A 19,165-nucleotide genomic window follows, 5' to 3' on the forward strand; every position below is an offset into this window, starting at 1 on the left:
AGAGCGCTCCCCCCCCCCCCCCCGCCCCTTTCACGTCTCGAGGCCGGCGAGCAAGATTCTAGCCCTGCCAAAGGGAAGCGAGGCCCGGCGGTTCCCCAGCTCCACAGTCTGGGGTCCCCATAGCAACACGCCCTCTGAGGGACTAACAGTTTGGGACCATCACTCCGGGCAATCAACGCCCGGTTGCCCTTCCGAGTGCGCTTGCGCGAGCTTCCTGGCCCATCTCCGCGACGCGGAGGCTTCGCGCTTGTTGCCAAAGCGACCGAACACCGCCTTCGGCCAACGCCCCTCCCCAACCGCGCAACGTCCTCCCTTCGGCCTCTTTATGCCGCCCCTTCCCTCTTAGCTCCGCCCACTCCCGGCCTCTTCCTCCTACCCCGACCCAGGCCTCCTATTGGGCGGCTCGCGCCGGACGGGAAACGGTCGCGGAGCGATGACGTAGCGGGGGCTGGGCCCTGGACCGGCGCCTTTGCCGCTGCTGCCGCCGCTGTCGTCGCCGCCGTCGCCGCCGCCGCGACCGCGGGAGATGGAAGAGAAGGAGCAGCTGCGGCGGCAGATCCGCCTCCTGCAGGGTAACCTATGGCCAGCTGGGCGGGGTCTCTGCCTCCCTTTTATCTCCTGACTCCTCTTCCTCCCCGGGGCCGTGTCCCCACCACCTCCCCCGAGACCCCTCCTGCGGCCCCTCCCAGTCCCCATTTGTGGGGAGGGAGAGGCCCCAGCGGGTGCGGGGTGGGTCTGTCTCCCCGGGTGGCTCCTCCCCTACCCGCACACCCCAAAACATGGGGGACACACCATACACCCCCACACAAATACCCACACACTCACCCACACACACTCGCACACACTTGTTGCCTGGTAACGCGGTGCGGGGGCGCAGAGAGAGGCCTTCTCCTTTCTGGTTTTTTCCGGACTGGCGTTGTAGCAGGGGTCTCGGGCTTCCTCCCTTCAGTGCATACACACACGAACCCACAAGCTCACATAGGCACCCAGAGTCTGGGGCCCAGACACATGCATCTACACCTCAAGGGAACATAGCTAAGCAAACCCAGACTTGCACACAAACCACTGGAAACGCTGGAGGAGAGTGGGCCCACGGCACTACTATTCATAAAAGTCTGTGAGATGCTTGAATCGTGGGACTCCTGCCTCTCATTCCTGGTATCTCTAGGTCAGCCCTGATAAGCCGAGACCCAAGTACGGTTTTCTAACATGGCTTTTTTTTTTTTTATAGAGGTCAATAATAAATCAACAATAAAAGTCTTGGGTGGTTGGAAAATGACTTCTGGACATTTTCCACATACGTCCAACCTCGGAGGACAAACATTTAGTACTCTCGAATAGATTTCTTATATGGTGTTCATTAGTGAAGAGTGCTGGGAGTCAGAAGATGGGGGTTAAAACCCCCAACCCTGACATTTAATTGGCTATTTGACTTTGAGCAGCCTTCTGTCTGAGCCTCAGTTTTGTCATTCCCATTTGGGAATAGCATTTTTTCCCACCACTAAAGCCTTCTGTAAATGACTCTGAATTCCTTGAGGCTGAATAAATTGTGAAAGGGCCATCTAAATTCCAGAGATCAATACTGCATGTGTGAGGACAGATGTGGCTAAGCTTGGAGAGGCTTATATGCAAATCGGCTTCACAGTGATAAATTAACTCTGGAAGAACACTTAAGTGAGGGGGGGAGTTGTGGTGTGTTAATGGAGGAAAAATCGCAGCTTCTTGAAGTATAGCTGATATTTTGACCACTTAAATCAAAGGGTTGTTTTGGTGCTCTGGAAATCTTAAAGTACTATATAAATGTGAGTTATTTCCTCTCACAATCTCCCTCCCTTTAGTTTTGCACATGGGCACTTAAAAACTTTTGGTAAATTATTCAGTGCATTCCCATATGCTATGTCTATGCTGGGAGGGTTGTAGAGTTTAGATAAGACATGGGCCTTTCACTTCATGTAGCAGTATGGGTTTATAAACAAACTATAAATACATTGATAATTGGAACATAACTGTATAAGATGAAGTAGGAGTTTAATATTTCTTCATTTGACTGCTCCCTTCAGAAATAATAATTGGCATTTCTCTAGTACTTTGAGGTTTGCAAAGTATTTTATATACATTATATCATTTGAGCTGTACAACTCTGTGAGTTAAATAGTATGGGAATTATTACCATTTTATCAATGAAGAAATTATGGGTACAGTGAATTGATAGATTTGTTAGAAGAGAAGGTCTGTGTACTACCAAGATAAGTAGCCAGGCCCCTGATAGTTGCATTTTAAGCTTAATCAGATAAAACTATTCATTTATGCTAGCTGAACGGAGGATGGTTGATTTGAATTTTCAGGAAGTTCCCATATATCTTTTACTCTGGAGTAGGTTAGAACTGAGCTGTGAATTGGTAGAACTGGCCAGTTAACCAAACCTAATGTTTTGCTTTTTCCAGGTCTCATAGATGACTACAAAAACCTGCATGGCAATGCCCCAGCCTCATCGACTACACAGTGGCATCAGTCCACATATAGCAGTGGCAGGGCTTTCAGCACCCGATATCCTCATTCTGGTCAGAGGGGTTTCCCACCACATCACGGGCCCTCGTGGCGGAAAAAATACTCCCTTGTGAATCGACCTTCAGGATCCATGGATCAGCCTGGAGATAATGGAAGCACCAGCATAGCTCAGCCTTCTCTCAGTTCAGAGGACAGTCAGGACCCATCTCATCAGTATGTCCTCGAGAGGCAGGTTCAGCTCAATCCAGATCAGAACATGGTAATCAAAATTAAACCACCACCAAAGTCTGACTCAGCTGCTGACTCTGATGCCTATAGAGGCTCAATTGATGATAATGAAGGGAGTCACAGGAATGACCAAAGGCCCCAGGAAGGTGAGGGAGATCCCCCAGGGGGGAAGTTGCAGGGCGTTTGGCCAATAAAACTTGATGATAGTAGCAGTAAGGATGACCCCGTCTTGGTCTGTCTCAAAGAACCTGGCAAGCCTCGGGTTGTGAGGTCTATGGCCACTACTCCCGGAGGCTCTCATGAACCCCGAAGGACTCTTAGTGAAAGTGCCATTGTATTAAAGTCCCGGTCTCCTAGCCTGCCTCATAGTGGTTCGGGTGTTGTGAGGAAAGGAGGCTTCTCTGTTCCATCCAGTTTAGGTTTACAGCACACTGGGTCAGAGAGAGACTCTCTCTTTAGTCATCCAAGCAGCCCTGCCCAGGCAGAGGCATCTGTCATTGTTACAAGGAAACACAGTCACTCTCCTAAGCAAGTCAGAGAAGGCTCTTTGCTGGTGCCTTGCAGGACTAATAAATTTCGGAGAAACAACTATAGATGGGTTAACAGCTCAGTGAAGAACCCGAGGGCCATTAGAAGATATTCCAGCCCAAGAACAGCTCCTGAGACCACTCGAAAGGTATCCTTTGGTACATTTGAAAGAACTGGGAAGTCACAGCTCAGGACTGACCTAGATACCAAGTCAAAGAAAGCATCAATGACATCTAAGCCTGGAACCTCAACCAGCAAGTACAAATGGAAAGCTTCTAGCTTGTCAGCTTCGTCTTCATCCTCTTTCCTTTGGCAGTCTGATCCTGCCAGCAGAGATAGGCCCTCCCACCCCTCCTCAGTAGACTCAAGATCTCCCAACCTCAATAGAACGGGAGTGGGAGTCAGTGGATTAAAGACTGCCTATGGTGAAACACCCCTCTCTCCTTACAAAGTAAAGAGCCGAACCAAGATCATTCGGAGGAGGGGGAGTACAAGGTAAATACATTTTTTAAAAATCACATTTCTGTAGCTTTAGGGTTTGATCCCCATTTTACAGGTGAGCATTGGCTGTGAATGCAGATCAGTTCAACTTAGTGAGCATTTATTAAGTGCCTACTATGTACAAGACATTGTGCTTGTAATAAATACAAAGACAATATTGAAATGTCCTTGCCCTCAAGGAACCTGCTTTTGATTGAGGGGAAACAACATGTACCCAGACAAATAAATATAGAGCCTGTACAAAGTAAATTCAAAATAATGTTGAGGTGGTGAGCATTGGCAATTGGGGACACTAGGAAAAGCCTTTTGTGGGAGCAGTATGTGAGCTGAACTTTGAAGGAAGCCAGGGATTCTAAGAGGTGGAAGGAAAGCATTTCAGGTCTGAGGGCCTGAGTAGAGCTGCAGAGTCCAAAGATAAATGTCATGGATGGGATAGAGTTTGGGGATAATAGAGATTGTATGAGTGAGTACGATGTTAAGTCTGTCTGGCAAGACAGTCTAAAGCCAGAAGGGCTTTCCAGGCTAGCAGAGATACTTGTATTTTCTCCCAGAGGCAATAGAGAATCACTGAAGCTTGTTCAGCAGGGAGTGAAATGGTCTGGCCTATGCTTTTGATATATTCATTTGATAGTTGTGTGACACACTAATTGAGGAGGGGGAGCATGAAGGCTGGGACACCAGTGACGAAGTTATTATAGGAGTTTAAGTAAGAGGCTATGAGGACCTGAATGAGGGTTGTGGTCTTGTAAATAGAGAGAAAGGAACTGATTCTAGAGTCCCTTGGGTTCCAAATTCAGTGTTTTTACCAGTGAGACTTTCTGCCTCCCTTTTGTTACTCCTGTCATCTCTAATTACAAGTGAGAAATCTATCAAGTTGCCCCATATGTTAGCAGAACAAGGATTTAAACCCATGTTCGTCTACCTCACACAGTTGTTTTGAGAATCAAGAGAGAGAATTTTTGTTAAGCGCTTGTATCTGGGTCCCTGGCACATAGTAGGTACTTGATAAAATGCCTGTTCCCTTTCCTTCCCCCATACATTCTTACTCCTCTTTCCACCACTCTCTGTTGTCCAGGGTTCTCAGCCTTTAATCATTTGGGTGACTTTCTTCACACACCTTGATGCCCAGAGCAGTCTGACGTACAGAGGGGTTGTCCTGCCTTTTAGAGATGATTAGCTATGATGGTGAAGCCCTTTTCAATCCGTGAGGACCGCCAGAAGTTCAGAAAACCCTTTTAGAATCTCTTGTATCCTAGATGTTTTATTTTAAAAGAAACAACCAAACCATAAAGTATGGTTTCTGAAAACTATTAAGCAAAATAACACAAAAGCATTTGCAAGCAGATTACCCTATACTTTTGTAACTTACAGTTAAGAGACTGGAAGCTTTGTATTGTGACAAGGTCTTAGTAAGGTAATAGATGTGTAAGCAGCTGGCAGGGACCTTAAAGACCTTTTAGTCCAACTGTGATTTTTACAGATGAGGGACACAGATAGGTCGTGGGAGCGTAGCTCTAGAACTTGAAGGAACTTTAGAGTTCATCTAGTCCAAATCCTTCATCCATGGAGTGGGTGCAACTGAGGGTCAGGGAGGCCAAATGTCACACAGGGAGTTAAATAATCAGAGGCAGTATTTGAACTCAGTGCTTTTGGTTCTAGAGCCAGTGCTGTTTTCATTGTACTTGTGCAACCTCATACAAGTAGCAAGCAGTGGCTACAGCATTCAGATACATCTTCTGATTCCAAATTTAGCACTTTTACTTTACTACCTCCATTTGTGTAGTGTTAAACTTGGGAGTTTTTGGAGGTTTTTACCTATACTTTTGGCTAGAGATGCTGCTGTCCACACCTCTGGGTTCTCTGGTCTATTGCTGTACTATCAGTCCAGAGTCTGGGTCTAGGTTATAAAGAAATGAAGGGAGTACATGTTAACCTTACCCCTCTTTGGAGTGATTAGTGTAAACAGTATTATCCCCATTTTACATATGAGGAAACAGACTCAGCAGGGAAATGGTGAAGGGAAGTTAGAGGGTTGGGGCTGTTGTAGAGGACTTGTAGCCAGTGGGGAGGCAGCTGGAAGTCATGCTGTGGAAAAACCTCTTTTTTACAGTATCTTTTTCTTTTGCTTTCCATAGAGACTGTCTTAACCCAGTATTGCATTTTGGGATAAATCTGTATTATTGATCAGATTCCTCATATCTTGGGTAAAAAAGATCACTGGTTAGTGATGTAGAGTTGGGAATGGGAGGGGAAGGACAAAGAAAATACATTGATTGAAATGCTTGTTATTTCAAAATCTTTGCGTCTAAGAATGTGAGGGGATCTCATACATTATCCAGTATAGGTCTTAACCAAAGCACATGGTCTTCCTGGTGTGTACCTGTGTGATATTGGGTAAGTCATTTCACATCTTTGGGTCTCAGTTTGCTCATCTGTAGAATGAGAGGCATGGATTAGATCCTCTCTGAAGCTTAGGATACTATGGAGCCCAAGACGTCAGCCAGGGTCCTGAGTCTCCTTAAATGAGACTTAGTGGAATAGTTTCCAGTTCCCTGATGTCATTGTTACTTTTCTGTGGAACTCTTTGGGAATGCTTTTGGGAAAGGTCAAGTCAGCTGAATGCTGTCATTTTGAACCTCCTATGATCTTTCCATATTTGATCCCTGTAGCCTTCCTGGTGATAAGAAGAGCTGTCCTTCACCATCCAGTACACCAAAGAACCATTACAGCCTCCGTCGGAGACATAGCCTGAGGGGAAAAGTCACTCCTGTGCTCAAGAGGACTCCAAACAAAGGGCTTGTACAGATTACCAAGCACCGGTTGTGCCGGCTACAGCCAACCCGGGGTCCTTTGTCTGCTAAGGAAGGTAAGAGAAAGTAAGCCTCTCTACCCTCACTGGTAAACACAGAATTAAAAAAGTTTTTGTGCTGTGCTGAGCCAAGCGTGACTACTAAGTCAATAGGATAAAGTGGTATTGGGTAAAGGGAGAGTCTTATATTCCCCCACTATCTGTTTGACGTTAATTTGGGGGCAGAAAAGCAAATGTGAAATTGATCTGGAGGGCAGGAGAGCCTGTAGTTTGGCTGAGACCTAAAATTAGGAGGAGACTAATGTAAATATATTCTTTACATGTGAGCCATATGGAAAATACAGTAGTTTTTCCAACAGTAACCCTTTTCCCCATTCATGCCTCCTTCCCCTAACTTCCCAGCCCAGATAGCCCAGGTAGCAGCAGCAACTTTGCAGAGTGAGGATGGTGTTATAATGGAGATAGCAGTGTAAAAAATGATACAAACATTTCAGGAACTGGAAGTGAAAAATTGGGGCTTTTAATGTTGTCACCCAGAGGAGAAGAGTGCTTAGGGTTCATTGAGATACTTCAGCTATTGTTCCATTAAGGGTTTTTCTTAGGAATGTTGTTGGAGTCTCGCTTGTGTCCCATTGCTGCCTATACCCAGGCTGGGGGCAGTGAGTCAGACTCAGGACAGGGAAATTGAGGGCCTTATTCTTGGAAGGCACTTTAGATAACCTCTAGTGAAACTTGTACTGGAGGTGCATGTTGACTGTAAAATCTCCTTAATGCCTTGGTCATTCCACTTTAAGGAAAGGCACACACTCCACCTTTCTTGGCTTCCCATTCCTTTTATAGATAACTCTGAGTGGTAGGACATTCTGAAATTTGCTTACCTGCAACTTCTACCTATTTGCCCTCTGAGTCGTCCCATTTTGCTTTGGGATAGCTTTGATCATTAGGAGGTTTTTACTTATATAGAGCTGAAATCTGCCTCTCTAGCTTCCTCCTTATGCTTCTTCTCCGCTCCAGAACAAGGCCAGTCCCTTTTCTACATTGATTAACTACTGCAGTGCTTCAGTGAATCTGTGATCTCATTGATTTGGAAATATTCTTTGCCTTGTTATAAATTGCAACCCATCTGTGCATTCTTATCCTGTGTAATTCTGATTTGTGGTCTTCTGTGTTTCCTTCACAAAGAAATCCCTCAGTGTTCTAGAGTCTTTACTCTAGGTCTTTTTATGTATTGAGGGTACCAGTGTAGCTATTTGCTTGTCCATCTGTTATCTCTCATTCTTCCCATATGACTGACTTACCTCCTTTTCTGATCATACATCATTTCCATACCTACCTACATACATACATATATCAAGCCTTTATGCTGCTTCTTGCAGCTAGGAACTTTAGAGATGATTTAATCCATGCCCCTCATTCTATAGATGATGAAACTGAGACCCAAATGACCTACCCAGTGTCACACAGGTACACTACACATCAGCAGAATCAGAAAGATTGTGTGCTTTGGTTAAGACCTATACTAGATAATGTATGAGATCTCTTCATATTCTTAGACACAAAGATTTTAAAATGCCAATTCTGTTTTTTATATCACCAAAGTTATCCCCTGTGTTCTTCCCCTTTTGTCTCCCCTTTCCTGAGAGCTATCCCATATGACATCCCATATTTTTTTGGAGAGGAATAAAAAAATGGCAACACATCTGATTGATAAATTGGAAAAGTCTGAAAACATGTGCAAAGTGTAACACTTGTGTATCTCCCACCACTAAGGGGGAGATCTCATCTGCTGATTGTATTTTTAAATCATTGTATTGCTAAGATACAGATTCTGTGCGATAAAATAACACTTAAAAAATAAAAACTTGTATGCTGAATTAAAGTAAGCTTGTCAATCCCTTAACGTTACTTTCCTTAGTAAAGCAGATGAAAAGAACCTGGGCTTTTGCAGCGTGCTGGTAGCGTGCTTGTTGTTGGGCTTGTGTTGGTCTTTCATGCCCACAACAGCGACTAGCCGGATTGTTGAAACAGTATGGATACCCACAACTCCCCATGCGTCTGACTAGTTTAGAGGACAATGGAATTATTGCTTCCTGGTTTGGAACACTGTGCTTTTGTTGGTGCAGTTCAAGATTGAATTAGGCTTTCTGACTACCAGGGGTTGCACTGTTGACTCAAGTTGAGCGTTCAAGCCACTGAAACTCCCTGACCTTTTTCACATAAGCTATTGGCAAGCCATGTTTCCTTTTTCTTATACTAGGGCAGTTGTTTTTTCCCCCAGTTTATAATTAGTTATTTTTTCCTCTCTCTTAAAATGTTTTTCTTCATCTTTTTTTTACACTGCCTTCATTGCCTAATAATCTCTTCCTTCCTCTTCCCCATCACTTATTGAGCCATCCTTATAACAAAGAATACAAATGAAAGAGGAAAAAAAAGGCAGTTGAACAAAACTGACCGTATAATTTTATTCTTACAAGATACGTAATGTTTCACATTCCTAGTGCCTACCCTCTGTAAAAAGGAAGGGAGCATGCATTCTTATCTGTTGGTGCTAAGCTTGGTCATAATTACATAGCATTTAGTTTTGATTTTTGTTTGTGTCATTCTTTCCATTTACCTTGTCATGGTCGTTTTCTTCTTAATTCACTCTAAAAAAAGTTTTTATTTTTTTAAGTATTATTTTATTACACATGATCTATATCTTAGCCATACAGTGTTTTAAAAATATAAATAGCATCTACTTTAAGTTCTAGGCACCTTTTATGCAATATTTTTCAATAAATTCTCCTAATTCATTCCTAATTATAGTAATATCAATTGCAGTCTTAGTCCATTAAATCATTGTATTGAAAGTTTTTTTAATGGCAGGATTATGCAGTGTATTTTTTTAAAACAAGTTTTTATGGATATTCTGTTTTTTACATGGCCAAAGTTTTCCCATGTGTCCTTCCACTTTTGTCTTCCCCTTCATGAGAGCCATCTCATATGACAGCCCATATCTGATTGATAAATTGGAAAAGTCTGAAAATGTGCAAAGTGTAACACTTGTGGATCTCCCACCACTAAGGGGTATATTGGAGATGTCTTCTCATCTCTCTTCGTTCAAGTTCTGCTCATTCAGGTCCTACAATTGTGTTAATTCTCTTTGTTTCTTTCTGTTTTTTTGAGTTATTTTTTATTATCCTTGTTTTCATCATTTGAAAGCTATGAGTATTTTCATTACCTCAAAAGGAAAGAGATAGTGCCAATAAAATAATGCCAAAATACTTTTAGTATTGGTTATCAGATACTAAGTTGAAAAAACAGTGAATCTTTGGAAGGGCAGTCTAAATTAGCAGACAAACAAACAACAAAAAAGTCTCTGAATTATATAGTATTTTAGAAGAAATGCAATTTATCTTTTTCATGTTAATGCATTAATCAGAACCAAGCTAGTAAAGTGTTGCTTAGTAGCAGCCCCACTGGGAATTGCATAACTGAATATTTGAGATGGACCAGTGATCTTATTAGAGTGGGTACTGCTTATAGTCCTGCAAATCACTAACTTTCCATGCCTTCTTAACCTTTATTGTTAATTTAGTTAATTTAATTTATTTTATTTGTATTTATTTATTATTCATTTTACTCTATAACCATCTATGAAGGATCCTCCAGATGTTATAAAGGCCTTCCTTTGGTTATTTTAATATCCTGCATATGTTAATATCACTGGGACTGCCCATCAATTCCTAACTTATATTACGTGACCTTCTACTTCTCTTCTTTTTTTCTTTTTATTCATTAAAAAAATAATTTTGAACTTAAATACAGAAAGACAAAAAAAAACATTTCCATGTACACAGCACAAAATAAAGAGGATTCACTATAAAATCATGAATTTACATTTCACAGTTTACTTTTTTGAAAAACTATACAATAAGTACTACATGTTTTCAAAGCTACTCTGCTTTCTATACTTAATTCTAAATTTTCTTTTATTCTCTGCTGTGTTTTCTCTCTCTCTCTTTCTTTCCCTCTCCCTCTCCTCCCCCCCCCAGAGATAGCTGCCACTAGACACAAATGTGTGTGTGTGTGTGTGTGTGTGTGTGTGTGTATGTACATAAAACTAGTATATATACTTCTATTTATCAGTCCTTTTTCTGGAGGCAGATAGCATCATCCTATAGGACCTCCTAAGTCCTATGTAGTTAGTTTAGATATTTATAGTACTCAAAATGACTTAGTAGCTCAAAGTTGTTCTTAAAATAATATTGCTGTTACTGTATATAGTATTCTCTTGGCTCTGCTCATTTCGCACTTCATTATTTCATGCACCTTTACATGTTTTTCTAAAATCAACAAGTTCTTCATTTCTTATAGTGCGGTACTAGTCTATCACGATCATATACCACAGCTTGTTTATCTATTCCCTGTTTGATGGCTGTCCCCACAGTTTCCAGTTCTTTGCCACCACAAAGAGAACTGCTATAAATATTTTAGAACATAGAGGTTCTTTTCCTTTTTCCGTAATCATCTTGGGAAACAGACGTAATAGTGGGATTGCTGAATCAAAGGGTATAGGTAGTTTAATAACTCTTTGGCCATAATTCCAGATTAGTTCATAGTTCCACTAGCAGTGAATTAGTGTCCCAATTTTTTCACATCCCCTGCAACATTTGTCACTCTCCTCTTCTACAATTTGAGTCAGTCTGATAGGTATAAAATGATGTCGTAAGATTGTTTTAATTTACCTTTCTATAATCAGTAATGATTTAGAGCATATTTTCATATGAATATAAATTGTTTTGATTTCTGCATTGGGAAGCTGCCTGTTCATATCTTTTGACCATTTATCATTTGGGGAATGACTCATATTCTTACAGTTTTGACATATGTTTGAGATATGAGTCCTTTATCTGAGAAACTATCTGTAAAATTTTTTCCCCCCGGTTTTCTGCTTTTCTTCTGATCTTGGCTACATTGATTTTATTTTTACAAAACCTTTTTTTTTTTTTTTTTGCTTTTTGGCAGGGCAGTTGGGGTTAAGTGACTTGCCCAAGGTCACACAGCTAGTACATGTGTCAAGTGTCTGAGGCCGGATTTGAACTCAGGTCCTCCTGACTCCAGGGCCGGTGCTCTACTGACTGCGCCACCTAGCTGCCCCATACAAAACCTTTTTAATTTAATGTAATTGAAATTATCCATTTTATACCTCACACTGCTCTTTATCTCTTGTTTATTCATAAATTGTTTGCCTTTTCATAAATCTGATAGGTAATATGTTCCATGTTCTAGTTTTCTTATGATATCTAGTTTCTATAATTATTGCCTTATAATATAGTTTAAGATCTGATACTGCTAAACTTCTTTTCTTTACATTTTTTGTTGGTTCCTTTGATATTCTTGATCTTTTGTTCTTCCAAATGAATTTTGTTGTTATTTTTTCTAACATAGTAAAATAATTTTTTAGTAATTTAATTGGGATGGCATTGAAAAAATACATCAATTTAGGTAAAATTGTCATTTTTATTACCTTGGCCCTGCCAACCCATAAACTATTAATATTTGTCCAACTATTTAAATCTGATTTTATTTATATAAAAAGTTTTTTTTATAATTTTGATCATATAGTTCCTGAGTTTGTTTTGGCAGGTGTATTCTCAGGTATTTTTATGCTGTGTACATTGTTTTAAATGGGGTTTCTCTTACTGTCTCTTCCTGCAGGGTTTTGTTGGTGATAATATAGGAATGCTGATGATTTATGTGGGTTTACTTTGTATCCTGCTTCTTTGCTCAAATTATTAATTGTTTCAGCTAACTCTTTAGTTGAGTCTTTAGGATTTTCCAAGTATATCATCATATTATCTATAAAAAAATACAGTTTTATTACCTCATTGCTCATTCTTTTTTTTTTTTTTTGGAGGGGGAAAGGCAGGGCAATTGGGGTTAAGTGACTTGCCCAAGGTCACATAGCTAGTAAGTGTGTCAGGTGTCTGAGGCCAGATTTGAACTCATGCAATCCTGACTCTAGGGCTGGTGCTCTACTCTCTGCACCACCTAGCTGCCCCTTCATTGCCCATTCTGATTCCTTCTATTCTTTTTCTTCTCTTTTTGTTATTACTAGGATTTCCAATACAATATTGAATAGTATTGTTGATGATGGGCATCCTTATTTCACTCCTGATCTTTGCAATATCCTACTTATTGGTCTCTCTGCCTCAAATCTTACCCCACTCCATTACTAGCATAGCAATCAAAATATTTTTTCTAAAATTACAAATCTATTTCATTTCTCTCCTAAATAAATACATATACAGGTATATCCAAAATAGATACCAAATGATTTCAAAGGCGTCCAGCTTATCCCTATTACAAATGATCCTTGCTGATGGTTTTAGGTAAATGCTTATTATCAATTTAAGGAAAAATCCTTTTATACCAATACTTTCAAGTGTTTTTAATAGGCATGAGTGTTGTTCTTTATCAAATCCTTTTCTGTATCTATTGATTACATTCACTTTCGATATTTTGCAGTGGTGGTATTCCTTCCATTGACATTACTGTAGTCATTGCATATGTTTTCTTGACTCTGCTTGCATCACTCTATATTAGTTCATGTAGATCTCTATGTTTCTCTGTATTCATCATACAAATTGTTTCTTACAGTACAGTGATATTCCATTACGTTCACGTACGACAATTTGTTTAGCCATTCTCCAATTTTGGGGCAATTTACTCTGTTTTCAGTTTCAAGAAGTGCTGCTAAAAATATTTTTGAGTATATGCAGACTTTGTTGATGATTTCCTTAGGGCATAAGTCCCAAGATAAGAGTCTCTGGTTCAAAGGGAAGGGACATTTTAGTCGCTGTATTTTCATTATTCTTCCTTGATGGTTTGATTCAGTGATTGAGTTTTAATTCAGAGCAACACCACTGCATAGTAATAAATTATATTAAAAAATGTAGTATATCATAAATATCTTTTTTTCTTTTGCTTACTTTACTTTGCATCAATTCATACAAATCTTCCATTATGCTTCTATGAATATTTTCATTGTTTCTTGCAGCAGAATAGCTCTCAATTAAGTTAATATGCTACATGTCATTTAGCTATTGCCCAGTTGACAGGCATCTACTTGGTTTTTAGCTTTTTGCTACCAAAAAAGTACTGCTATGGACATTTTGGTGTATATAGGACTTTTCTCTATGTCTTTCACTTCCATGGGGTATATACCTAGCAGTGGAATTTTTCCATCAAAGCGTGTACTTATTTTAGTAATTTTTCAAAACATAATTTCAAATTGCTTTCCAGAATGGTTAAACTAAATTCAAAACTCCACCTACAGAGTATTTATTACCATTTCATTCCCATATTTTGTCTTTGCCACTTGGCTGAAGTGAAACATTAGATGTTTTTGATTCCTCTCATTATATAATATGTTTTATTGAATATTACATATAATATTATATACAATATAATATTTTCATTTCAAATATAATATAATAATTTGGAACCATCTTTCATATGATTGTTAATGGTTTGCAAGTCTTTTGAGAACCCTTTGTTTTTAAAACTGTAGTCATCTTCCAAGGCTCTGTCTTGGGATTTCGCTGTACTGTCTCTGAGTGACTTCATCAGCTTTGATGAGTTTTATTATCATCTCTTTGCTGATGAGCTCCAAATCTACATTTATCTTTATCTTGAGCACAAATCTTTTAAAATAAATTATTTATTTTTGTTTTTTAGCATTCTCCAAAAAAAAATTTAGTTTCAAATACTCTCCTGCCAGTCCCTCCTCCACCCATTGACAAGGCAAGCAGTATTATCAGTTATACATGTGAAATCATGTATAACACATATTAGCCATATCCAAAAAAGCAAGAAAAGCAAAGTAAAAAAGTTATACTTCAGTTTGTGCTCAGAGTTCATCATTTTTCTCTCTCTGGAGCTGATTGATTTTTTCATCATGAGTCTGTAGGAATTGTCTTTGATTGTTGTATTAATCAGAGTACCTAAGACTTTTACAATTGATCATCATTATAGTGCTATTAATGTGTACAGTGATTTCCTGGTTCTGCTTACTTTCCTCTCCATTGAGTTCATCTAGGTCTTCCCAAGGTTTTCTGAAGCCGTCCTGTTCATCATTTCTTTTAGTATAATAGTGTTCCATCACAATCATATACTACAACTTGTTTGGCTGTTGCTCAATTGGTGGGTATCCTCTCCATTTACAATTCTTTGCTGTATAAAAAGAGCTACTAAGCAAAAAAGTTGCTATAAAATATTCATGTACATATAGATTCTTATCTTTTTTCTTTGATCTTTCTGGGATACAGCATTTCATCTCCAAATTCAGTACATTTTCATTTGCTATCTTTCATGCCTGGCATGCTCTCCCTCTTCATCTCTACCTCCTAGTTTCTCTAGCTTCCTTAAAGTCTTGGCTAAAATCTTCTTGCAAGAAATCTCTCCTGGTACTCCTTAATGCTAGTAGTCTTCCCTCTCAGATTATCTCCAATTTGTCTGGTATATTTCTGGTTTATATTAGTTGTTTGTATGTTGTCTTTCCCATTAGTCTGTGAGCTCCTTGAGAGCAGGGACTTTTTTTTTTTTTTTACACATTATTTGTATCTCCAGAGCTTAGTATAGTGTCTAGTACACTGTAGATGCTTAATAAATGTTTGTTCATTTGACTTAATCCTAGATGTAACAGGGATTCACTGGAATTTATTTAGTAGGGAAATGAAATGGTCAGACTTGTAATATTAGAAAAATTATTTTTATTACTATGCTAATAATGGCCTGGAGTGCCATACAATTTGAGGTAGAGAGACCGGTAAGTAGGATATTGCAAATAGTCCAGGCAGGAGCACTTAAGTAGGAAGGTGGTTGTGGAAGTACACACAAGCAAGAAACATTGTGGAGATAGAAACAGTATGTGGGGTGGGAGTGAGAAATCAAGGGTGATCCCATGGTTGTAAACCTGGGTGCCTGGAAGCATGGTGGTACTCTTGAGAGAACTAGGGAAGTTCAGAAGGGAGGCAGATTTGTAGGGGAAAATAACGAGTTCTGTTTTGGACATGCTGAATTTAAATGTCAGATAGGATTGATATTTGATCTAGTGGGTACTAGGGAGCCACTTGAGTTAGTGAGTGAGCAATAATATGGTCAGACCTTCACTTTAAGAATATGACCTTTGTGTTCAAAGCCCTTCACAACCTGATGCCTTCTAGCTTTCCAGAAGTATACATTACTTCTTCTCATGCACATGATTTAGACAACCTGGCTTCTTTACTATTCCTCCTGTGGGACCCTCTTCACTTGCTTTCCATTTGCTGTTCTCCAGGCTTGAAATTCATACCTTTCTCATCTTTGTCTTTTATCATCCCTAGATTCCTTTAATCTTAGCTCCAGGGCCACCTTTTACATGACTCCTTTCCTGATCTTCCCACCTTTGAAATCATTTGGTATCTATTTTGGATATACCTGTATATGTATTTATTTAGGAGAGAAATGAAATAGATTTGTAATTTTAGAAAAAATATTTTGATTGCTATGCTAGTAATGGAGTGGGGTAAGATTTGAGGCAGAGAGACCAATAAGTAGGATATTGCAAATAATCCAGGCAAGAGATGATGAACATTTAAACTAGGAACGTGGTTGTGGGAGTGTCCTAAGATTTGGAAAGTGTTTCTTTCCTGCCTTCATCCAAGTCCTTGATGAATAAGGAGGAACAGCACAAAATTGAGGACAGAGATTTTGGAACATAGCTGCTGGAGATAGCTCTCTGGATTGAGACTAGTCAGTGAGGGCTCTGGGTGTGGTTGTTCAACTAGCTTTGAATCTCCTTAACCACTGAGACTACATCTCTATCTTGTGCATGAGCATATCATGAGGGACTTGATTGAATGCTGTGCTGAAATCTAGAAATGCTGTGCCTTTGGAATTCTTCTGATATGCCATTATTTTAAGCCTTCAGTGATGTATTTCATTGATGTGCGTATTTCCTCCTCTGATGTAAGTTAAAAGCCCACTGTGACTTAGCAGGTAGGTCGTCTTTAGTAGTGACATTTACGTAGCGCTTTGCAAAGCACTTTAAATATGTTATCTTATTTGAGCCTAGTAGTCCTGTGAGATAAATACTACAGGTATTATTGTTTCTCTTGTACTGGTAAGTAAACTTGAGTCTGAGAGAGGTTAACTGGCTTATCCATCATCACAACCGGCAGGACAAGCAAGACTCAAACCTAGGTCTCTCCTGACTCCCACGTTCAGAGCTGTTTCCTGTATGCACCCTGATGATGAACTTCTCCAGATTTAGCTGGGCAGACGCTCACATGGCAGATGTGTACTTTGAGTGTTGCAAGTGCTTTACATTTATTATCATTTGTTCTTCAAAACAGCCCTGTGAAGTAGGTGCTGTTGTTCCCATTTTTCAGAAGAGGACCCTGAGACTGGTAGAAGTTAAGTGACTCACCCTGGGGTCATACAGCCAATAAAGTCCGAGGCAGGATTTCTGTTCAGGTTTCCTGCTTCCAAGTAAAACCCTCTATTATGAATTCAAACTTACTTTCACATCATGCTGAGACATTGGAGTAGGACTTTAGTGGAGGATTCTTATAGTAAGCATCCAAAATCCTAGCAGAACATTGTGGTCCCAGCTTAGACCTTTTCTCCCTGCCAGAGAAGTAGAAGTGTATAGAGTGGCAGCTCCTTATATGCAGTAGGCCTCCCCCTCCCCCCAGCTATGTGGTACAGCAGACGAGGCAGTGGACCTGGGGTCAGGAAGACCTGAGTTCAAATTTAGCCTCAGACACTACTTGTTTTGACATTGAGCAAGACACTTAACCTGTCTGCCTCAGTTTCTTCAATTGTAAAAAGGTATTAATAATAGCACCTACCTTTTAGGGTTGTTGTGAAGATCAAATGAGATAATATTTGTAAAGCATTGAGCACAGTGCTTGGCACATATTAGGCACTTAATTGATGTTCTCTTCCTCCACCCCCCCACCCCCATAACTATTCAAGCATTTGATTCTTGGTATCAACCTTAATCCTTTGTGCTACAAAGTTGATTTCTTCTTATTCTGTTCCCATTTGAGATGGAAAATTGGTTGCCATTTTCAGCATGAGAGATTTTTAAAAAAATCAATATGTGAAGACTATTACTGAATCTCAATATTTGAACTATTTTCAGGGCTTGTGTTTGGGGAAAGATAGGTTTTCATGGTGAGGTACATCAGAACTGATAATGAAATTTGGAGAAGTGCGTTTCTTATGCCATGAGTCATATAATTCTCTTTGGGTGGTCAGAAAGAAACCCAAGCTTCTGAAAGCACAGATCAGCTGATATTAGCAATGGCCCTTTTCCTGGGAGGGAGATGATTGCCTAGGCAGTACCGTCAGACTCTGTTGGGGAGGATCAAGGATTTATCTGACTGCCCAAGGTACTGCTGCATCTGCTATTGACTCTCTTTCAAGTAGCCTGGGATTTATGGGCAGATTGTGCCTTCATAGGACAGGATGGATTATTTTCAAAGCCATTGTCAAATTGACTCTGAGGAGCAGCACCTTGTCACTTCTGAGCTGACCAGTCATTAGTTTGATAGGGATTTTAACCGGGGAGCTGAACTCCCCATGGAAGCCTTGGGGTACTTGCCATGGGGTTGTTGAAGCCATCTGGGACAATGGCAGTGGGAATTGGAGAGGCTGTACAGCTTTCTAAGTGGAAGACAGTTCATATTATGTTTGGTTGAGTGTCAAGTCTGGGTCTTGGGATGGTGAGTGTCCATTATAGCCTTGAAGCATTTTTCTTGGTCAACAGGGCTGAGCTTTAATTGACCAAGAGTAGAGGAAGTTTGAGATAGGGAGTGATGTAGGCAGGGTGGAAGACATTTAAACAGATATTGGTTTTCATTGTGGGTAGGTAGGTCTATTTGCAATGCTTTTTTTGTTTTTCACCTCTCTGCCTTGTTTCTGGTTCTCCTCTTGGTTGTCAGAGAGTCCAGGATGATGAAGAGGAGGTGAATTTTGCTAGCAGATTAGACCTGACAGGAAGTGGAAGGCAGCCAAAGCTGGCCAGAGATAGATATGTGGACAGGATCTCTGCTAAGGTATAGCCCAGCCCCTTATTGTATAGAATGGTGACTAAGAGGCAGTGAGCTCAGTGGGAAGAGTGTGGACTTGCAGTCAGGAAGCCCTGGATCCAATCCTGCCTTGTGCATTTACTAGCTTTGTGACTGGGGACAAGTCATCTCACTTCTCAGAGCCTGTTTTCTCCTCTGTAAGGTGGAGGTAATGGTAAGTTTTATTACCTACTTCATACAGTTGTTGTGAAGTAAGTGCTGTGCATCCTTAAAGTAAAACAATAGGAACAAATGAAAAAGCAGTTATTACATGCTAAATGCTGGGGTGACACAGAGGGAAGGCAAGAGAGTTCTGCGCTTTGGGAGCTCATCCCCTGATTGGTGGAGACAGTACATCACAGCCCAGCTGTACGGTGGATGGAAAGGCCAGAGGTCCTAAGTGGGGGTAGTCGTGGTGCCGAGGGCAACTTGCTGGCAGTGTTGGGAGACTGCAGGACCTAAAGGCAGGGCACCTGGCAAATTCTGCAGG

General features: G+C 40.4%; 1 protein-coding gene across 2 annotated transcripts in view; it reads left to right on the forward strand.

Moving 5' to 3' along the window:
- The first annotated feature begins 425 nt into the window (after positions 1–425).
- ZC3H3 (zinc finger CCCH-type containing 3) overlaps positions 426–19,165 on the forward strand; it is a 525,055-nt gene continuing 506,315 nt past the window's right edge. The window contains exons 1-3 of one of the 2 annotated variants that reach the window (XM_036767808.1): positions 426–572; positions 2,445–3,759; positions 6,435–6,631. In XM_036767808.1, the coding sequence (XP_036623703.1) occupies positions 527–572; positions 2,445–3,759; positions 6,435–6,631 (1,558 nt within the window). In that variant the 5' untranslated portion in view covers positions 426–526. The remainder of the gene's footprint in view (positions 573–2,444; positions 3,760–6,434; positions 6,632–19,165) is intronic. The other variant, XM_036767816.1, reaches the window with a different exon arrangement.

The sequence above is a fragment of the Trichosurus vulpecula genome, chromosome 1 (assembly GCF_011100635.1).
Source record: "Trichosurus vulpecula isolate mTriVul1 chromosome 1, mTriVul1.pri, whole genome shotgun sequence".
NCBI lineage: Eukaryota > Metazoa > Chordata > Mammalia > Diprotodontia > Phalangeridae > Trichosurus > Trichosurus vulpecula.